Source organism: Bombina bombina, chromosome 2 (genome assembly GCF_027579735.1).
Source record: "Bombina bombina isolate aBomBom1 chromosome 2, aBomBom1.pri, whole genome shotgun sequence".
Taxonomy (NCBI): Eukaryota; Metazoa; Chordata; class Amphibia; order Anura; family Bombinatoridae; genus Bombina; species Bombina bombina.
In genome coordinates, this window is record NC_069500.1 from 921,998,623 (window position 1) to 922,007,422 (window position 8,800).

At 33.5% G+C, this 8,800-nt stretch overlaps 1 protein-coding gene across 1 annotated transcript in view; it reads left to right on the top strand.

The window, feature by feature from the left end:
- The first annotated feature begins 3,250 nt into the window (after positions 1-3,250).
- The window catches only part of GC (GC vitamin D binding protein), a 286,233-nt gene continuing 280,683 nt past the window's right edge, over positions 3,251-8,800 (top strand). The window contains exon 1 of the mRNA XM_053703332.1: positions 3,251-3,346. Coding sequence (XP_053559307.1) covers positions 3,289-3,346 — 58 coding nt within the window. The 5' untranslated portion in view covers positions 3,251-3,288. The remainder of the gene's footprint in view (positions 3,347-8,800) is intronic.

The window sequence follows — 8,800 nt, forward strand, 5'->3', positions numbered from 1 at the left end:
TGTGATTCACTTGTTTGACTGAGGAAGGGTAGAGAATCCACGAAACATTATACACATAAAAGCTACTACTTTAAAAGGACCGGTAATTGCCACGCCCCCTTGACCACGCTCCTGACCACACCACCACTGGCACCGCACCAGGTGGTCCCAGTTTCACCTCTAAAAATTATGGTAAGCCTACATATGAGGATCTACCCCCATATGAGTGTTTATTGTTAGAGACCTTATAACCAGGGTGAGAATGGGGTATAGTTTTGTGGGATACCACTGTCCATTCAGAATGTGGCTGTGCCTCTCGTGTTTTCCTATTAAAAGTGTATACCTCTTCTTTAGAATAATCCTCCTCATCTCCTGCTTTCTTTTTGTTTCTCCTATTTAGAATCTCATTTTGATAGTCATCTGTATTCTTAAGGGTAATCTCATTCAATTTTGTGTACTCAGGATGATTAATGAGGGGTTCTAGTTCTTTCTGTACCCCTCTATGAAGGCCCCTAACTCTTCCAAGAGTTTAGTTCTGTGTTCAATTAATAATTCTATTAATTTAAAAGAGTATTCATTTAAAATTTCTAGCCATTTATTGGTGAGGATCTGATCATTCTTGAATGAGCAATTTTTAAATATGCGTAAACCTCTTGGTATTTGTTTGCAGGAATTATATTTCTTTAAGGAGTCTAGATCCCACCAATGGCGATGTTCTGTTTTTGTGAGATCTTCTAACTTATTTAATAAATCCTTAATATCATTATTATTGGCTATATTATTGTTGTCTATCGAAGACACTCCTAAAGTATTGTTCACTAGAAGGGACCCTTTGTTGTTTCTTTCAATAATAGAAAGCATCTTTAGACCACAATAATATTAGATATAAACTTGAGTGATAATGTACTAAGAAAATAAGGCCTCTATTGACTAGCATATATCCAAAACTAGAGGTATATAAACAAATTTCAAAAGACCAATCTGTAGGTGTCTTAAAGAGACTGGATATAATAGCAAACTATTTTCTGTTATAATGAGCAACACCCTTATAACAATACATCAAAAAGGCAAAAGACTGCTTTGACACCTAAGTGTCCAACTCTAGGGGGCGCTATAACAGAGAATAGATAATATAACTCAGAACTGACTAATTCCAGTGGGCCATAGTAATATAACTAGTATGATAGATTGCTCACTCTATATATACATCAGAGATTGATGACAATATGTGCACAATATATACAAACAATATAAAATGTAGATCTTATCTGTGTCTTTTTAAGAGATTGATATCACAAGTCCAGATAATGCGGGTAATCCCATATGGTGATTAAACTGTGTTGGTGTTGCCAAAGATGCAGGCTTGATGAATGATGGCAGCTCCTCTCATGTATAACAACAGCAGTAGGGAATCTGTGAAAAAGATCACAAAGAAGAGGGCACCTCCTAGTGCAGTACTGCGATGGTGATAAAAAGAATAACAAATCCTATGTTGGAATGATACTCACAAGGAGAGCAGCACCAGATGCGCTAAATGGTACAAGCTGGGGACTCACAAACGTATTAACCAGCATAAAAGCAACATTAGAATTAAAATATTGATGCACCTGTGGCACATCATTTTTTTGTCTGCTGGGCATAACCTTAACCAACTTAGATTTCAGGTCCTGGAACAAGTTAAACTTCCAAGGAGAGGTGGTTATAGGGTTAAGATCCTGAAAATGAGGGAAGTTTTTTGGATTAATAACTTGGGCACTATGTTCCCGAATGGCATGAATAAGGAATTTGACCTGTCTGTTTGTTTTTGTTTTCCCTTTAATATATTGTATTCAATATGTTTTTATTCTGAGTTTTGAATTTTATGGCTGTATATGTATATACATTCCTGTGTTCTTTATAATATTATATATGGTAGGATTGATATAAACAGGTAAAGTTCTGTAAATAGTTAAAACGTCTGTGTATTATTAGGAGGGGTTGGTCTAGGTTTACCAGTTGGGAGGGGGTGTGGTTTGTTGAGTTATTTAAGGCATGTTCTGTTAAGGTATAGCCATACATGACTAAGGACTCTGTCCGAAACGTTGTAGTGCTTTTGTGGTCTGGCTATTGAAAGCTGAATGCTGAATAAACCTGCTTCCTTCTGTTCACTATGTAAAAAAGGGAGACATTTCACCTCAAAATTTCTTCAGATCACAATAGTAGGTGATGTGTGAACAGATAGGGGTCAATTTATTATTGGCCGAATTGGGCCAATTCACCCTGTTTCTGCGCAAGCCTTTAGGCTTACCGGAAACAGGAGCTAAGAAGCAGCGGTCTATAGACCGCTGCTCCTTAACTCATACGCCACCTCTGAGGCGGCGTACAGCAATCAGCCTGATCCTATACGATCAGGCTGATTGACACCCCCTGCTAGTGGCCAATCTGCAGGGGGCGGTATTGCACAAGCAGTTCACAAGGATTGCTTGTGCAAGGCTAAATACGGATAACATATGCTACAGCGTATAATGTCCGCCAGACTTTCATAAATTTACCCCATATACTGAAGCTACAGTTAACTGCATGTTGAGGGGAAAAAACAGCCTATCAGCTTCATCAGTGCTGATGTCACACTTTACTGAGCGAGAAAGAGATAGATAGATAGATAGATAGATAGATAGATAGATCCTCATTTTTGCTATTAGACAAGGAAAATGTATTTCCCTTTCTTTATTTTACCAGTTATTATAAGTTATTTGCAAATATTTCAATGTTGTTCACAACCACACATATCTAAAAATTAAACCGGAAAATCTAAATAAAATGATGGAATAAACAAAAAGATTTTTACTTTTTTATTTAGTAAGTTTTAAACAAAATTGAGTATGAAATAAATAAAAATGAACAGGAAATTGCAGAAATTTTGCAAATTGGTAAAAAAAAATGTACAACAAATAGTAAAAATAAGTAAACATAAATTCACTAGGAAATGTGATAACAAATATTTGCATACATAAAATATACATTTTAAAAATGCAACAGGAAAAAATAAATAAATTGGCTATGAGCCATACATCTAAAATTTATTTTTTCCTTCCATGTTAATGATTCATTTTACAAAATATATTCCCAAAGTCTGGATATCTAACTATTTGTCTTTTTTGTTATTTTGTTTGTCTAAGGATCAAAGGTCAAGGTTGACTAACCCATGGTTCAAAATCACAATTAATGATTTATCTGCCTTTTTTTTAGGATAGGTATAAATTTGAAAACATTACTAAATGAGCAATTTGCTTTGAATTCTGAGATTTTGAAGTCAAGAGATTTTTGAAAATGCTAGGAGTAATTGTCCTGCTTCTCAGCATCTCTTTCAGTCATGCAGACCCCAGAGGTAATTTACATGTGATGTCTAATTATATATTGGTAGCAATGAATAGCAGCAAGACTATTGTTAAATACATGAATTTAGGTCATATCATAGGGTGTGCCTCCTGTTCATGTTAGTGTGTCTTTATTTGAGTTGTTGGTGTAATAGGAATTAATAATGGTTGTGAGACATAAAAATGTGCATCATTAGTTTCCTGTTATGATTTTGGATGTAAAATAAATGTTCCCTTACAAGATTAAATTATTCTAGTGACTCATGTTTTAAAAAAAAAAAACAATAATTTTGTACTATATTCTTATTTTAGAAATGTTCTATAATTTTAAGGAGTATAAAAGTTTAAATGCAGTCATATTATTAATCTCATTATACTTTGAAATAAAACTGTAAAAAAGGCATATTGTGAGGGAGTCATGCATAGTTATTAAAGTACCAAAGTGTGCTATGACTTCTATATAGGTCAAATTAAGAAAATGGTTAGGATGTTACCATATTGGATACGTTATGTCTCATCAGTCATTTTTTCCACAATAGCTGACAGCAATTCAGTGTTGTTATTGGATTTTTTTTTCACCTAGCAACAGTAAGTAAAATGTTTAGTTTTTCATATGCAAGACTAGTGCCGAAACTCTCCAAACATAATATAAATTATCCATGCATTTTTTTCAGAACATTGACGTTATAAAGCGGAAAATCTATTTTTATCAATCATACCTGTATAATTTACATTGTGCATTGTTGCTGCTGGCTGTTTTCCAGTAGATGGAAAATAATCTATAAAATATATATGTAACATAGATATTGACGGCAGATAAGAGCCATAGGCCCAGCAAGTCTGCCCGACCTTACCTAACAGTATAAACTTATCTAGTTCGTAGGATAGCCTTATGCTTGTCCCATGCATTCTTAAAGTCCCCCACAGTGTTTGTTGCTACTACCTCTTGAGGAAGTTTATTCCATAAATCAATCACTCTTTCTGTAAAGAAGTGCTTCCTCAAATTACTCCTGAATCTACTACCCTTTAGCCTGAGCTCATGACCCCTTGTTCTTGAATTTTCCATTTTATGTAAAATATCCACAGCCTCAGTTTTACTAAACCCTTTAATGTACTTGAAAGTTGCTATCATATCACCTCTTTCCCTTCTCTCCTTTAAGCTATACATATTTAGGTCATTGAGCCTATCCTGGTAAGTTTTATTTTTTAGACCATGTACCATTTTGGTAGCCCTCCTTTGCACAGATTCAAGTTTGTTAATATCCTTCTGAAGATATGGCCTCCAGAACTGCACACAATACTCAAGATGAGGCCTAACTAATGATCTATAAAGTGGCATAAGAACCTTACTATTTCTGCTGCAAATACCTCTACCAATACATCCAAGCATTCTGCTAGCCTTACTCGCTGCATTACTACATTGTTTACTAAGTTTTAAATCATCTGAAATAATAATTCCCAAGTCCTGTTCCTCGTCTGTAACAGTCAGTAAAGTGTCATTGAGTCTGTAATTAACATTTGGATTTTTCTTGCCTAAATGCATTATTTTACACTTTGCTGTGTTAAACTTTAGATCCAATGTACTAAGGATATGATATAACAAAAATATTCTGAGACCCTATAGCCTTTATTTAAGATCATAGTACTCAGAGCTACCTTGAAATATATTTATTGCTCATCATTAAATGTACACATTTAAACATAAGAAGTAGAAAAAAATATTTATTCATCAGCGTGTTTTCTAATTTGTTTCAATTAAATAAAAAACTCGAATTGTTTTATATATTCTTTCAGCCCTATGGACCCCTTTTATAGTGTGAGAAAATTTAGTGTTATTTGTAGACTCCAATTCTCAATTTTTTCTAATATTTTACCACTTCATACAATGGTATTCATCTTATTAAGAGTCCCTGATTCCTACAAAGTATGTGTATATATATATATATATATATATATATATATATATATATATCTATATACAGGTAGCCCTCAGTTTACGCCGGGGTTAGGTTCCAGAAGGAATGGTTGTAAATCGAAACTGTTGTAAATTGAAACCCAGTTTATAATGTAAGTCAATGGGAAGTGAGGGAGTTAGGTTCCAGGCCCCTCTCAAAATTGTCATAAGTAACACCTAATACATTATTTTTAAAGCTTTGAAATTAAGACTTTAAATGCTAAACAGCATTATAAACCTAATAAAATAATCACACAACACAGAATATATAATTAAACTAAGTTAAATGAACAAAAACATTTGCTAAACAGCATTATAAACCTAATAAAATAATCACTCAACACAAGACTTCACTTGCATTTTTCTGCAAACAGTTCTTTCTATGCATTCCAATCTGGACTGATTTATAGACAGGAAGATCTTGTTCCTTTGAAATCTGCTCGATAGCTCAGGTCTGGTTAAACTGATTAATTTCAGCTTGCTTGGCTTTGCTGCAACACAAGCAGACAGCTCCACCTACTGGCTATTTTAATAAATGCACTGATTCTCAATGCTTTTCAATAGCAGTCACATGACTGGAAAAAAAGGTTGTTATTCTGAAACGGTGTAAATTGAACCGTTGTAAACCGAGGGCCACCTGTATATATATATATATATATATATATATATATATATATATATAAATATATCTGTAGATATATATATAAATATATCTGTATGTGCGTATATAAATATGTATATATATATATATATATATATAAATATATATATTGCAAAAACAGCACTCTCTGGTCTTGATAAATCCATTTAATATCCAGTGATGTTTCAGGGAATACACCCCTTCATCAGACCAGATGAGTGCTGTTTTTGCAACAATTATATTGAACATTCTACTGGCACCCTGGCAGTAGATATTGAGTTTGTGAGAGTTCACCTATTTGGAACATATATACATATATATATATATATATATATATATATATATATATATATATATATATATATATATATATACTGTGTGTGTAATACATTCCATGTGCAAAAATATGAGAATATGTTGGTGTAAATTATAGTAACATTGTATGTTTACAAAATTTATATTATACAATTATTTGTAATGTCTTGCACGAAATGTTATTCTTAGACAAAATGTATGAATTTTGTAACACCGCATGAAATTCATCATTAAACCAATTAATTGAACATGCATCAAATAAATGGCTACTTTATGGATTCTGCATTTGAATTAGGTCTTACATCAGAAATGCTTATCTGGGAAAGTAATTTAAATTATAGCAAGCCTAGGGCATTCATATATAACTGTAACCGAAACAAGGCTTTTTGTCAATGCCAAGAAGGTTTTGATATATTTTAATTCCCTTTTTTTAGTATCAAAGGGCTGCATATTTCTATAAGAACTATAAAAACCAAATGTGAATAATGCAAAAATTCAGATAATGCTTTATTTTGTTTTAGCGCTATCGTAGCTAATAACCATGTGACTAATAGTATTCCACCTACCTAAATTGCTTAAAAGTTACACCATGAAGCGTTGTTTCTGCTGTTTTTTGTTTTAAGGAAACTGTGTTGCCATTTCCTGTTTGAAAGCGATCTAAAAATAAAGTTGACTAATTTTTTCAGCCATTGGACTTTTTTTTTCTGATAATATTTATTATTATTTGTGCACACAGTTAAATTATTCACATTTTTTATTGTTAAAAAGTACCAAATGTACAAGCAAATAAAATCCATTCAGTGTGAAGCCAAAAAAGCTGTCCTTAGACTGAGGTTTATCGATAGGTGAAAAAAAGACTCTTCTTTCAGTGATCTGAATTATTTTGGCCCTCACTTAAAGGGACACTAACCCCAATGTTTTTTCTTTCATGATTCAGATAGAGCATGCAATTTTAAGCAACTTTCTAATTTACTCCTATTATCAATTTTTCTTCGTTCTCTTGCTATCTTTATTTAAAAAGCAGGAATGTGATGCATAAGAGCCTGCCCATTTCTGGTTGAGAACCAGGGTTATGCTTGCTTATTGGTGGGTAAATGTAAGCCTCCAATAAGCAAGAGCTATCCATGGTGCTGAACGTAAAATGGGCTGGCTGCTAAAATTTACATTTCTGCTTTTAAAATAAAGATTGCAAGAGAACGAAGAAAAATTAATGAATAATGAAAGAAAAAATTTGGGTTCAGTGTCCCTTTAAGCTAAACCCAGTGTTTTACTTGAATTTGTTTATCAAGTAAGTGCTATGTATAGAGTTAAAGGGACATAAACCAAAAAATGTTCTTTTGTGATTAAGATAATTTTAAACAACTTTCCAATTTACTTCTATTATCAAATTGTCTTCATTTTCTTGTTATCCTTTTTTAAAAAGCAGGAAGATTAGTTCAGGATTGTGCATGAGTCTGCATGTACTATATGGCAGCAGTTTTGCAAAAATGTTATACATTAACAAAAACACTAGATGGCAGCACTATTTCCTGTCATGTAGTGCTCCAGACATGTCCACGCTACATATCTAGATCTCCTCAACAAACAATAACAACAAAGTGAATTTGATTATAGAAATAATTGGAAACTTTTATTTAAATTGTATTCTCTGTCTAAATCATGAAAGAAAAAATTTGTGTTTCATGTCCCTTTAAGTAACCCCTCATTTGAAAGAGGTGTACTTACAATTTTTTACTCTGAACCTAAAGTCTAAGAGAGTTGAAAACTGTCAGTTTCACACTGATCAAGTGATAACCAATGAGAGGTCACTTACCTCACTAAGAGCCAGATTACGAGTTGAGCGCAAATTATTGCTTACGCTAAAGCGATAGTTGCGCTCAACTTAGTAATACCAGCGCACACTAATGTGCTCTGGTATTTGAGTTAGGTGCAATTGCACGGAAGCATTGCACTCACGAGAGTGTGCTTCCCTAAGCTCCAATGGGAGCCTCATTCTGATGTCGTCATGGTACAGAACCTAAGCGATGGGCAGCAATATTAAATATATATGTATATGAATATATACATATATATTTATGTGTTAATGTGTGTATATACACATATTAGCACATAAATATATATGTACCGCATATAAGCATATACATATATATTTACTGGGAACACAGCGTTCCCATAGACAGAAAAAAACGGCACTGAAAAGTACCTTTACATTGCGAACACCCCACACCCGCCAGTCTTTAACCCCCTAAAACTGCCAAGTGCAGTATTTTTTTATGGTCTTTTCTGAGCGCTAATTGCTTGCAGTAGCAATAACCAGCCACTTGTAATGGCTGGTTATTTATTGCGCACTCGGAAACGGGAAAAGTTCCCCTTTTGCGGGTGCGCAATAAATTAGCACTCCACTTGTAATCTAGCCCTAAATAAATTGCACAAGGGCTAAATTAATTACTCTTTTATTGATTACCTCCAGACATGTGCTCAAGCCAGGAGGTAATTTTCTGCATCCTGTGCCCTTATTCTGAGAGTTTTAAAAAGTAAAAGTTCACTCTCCCTAAT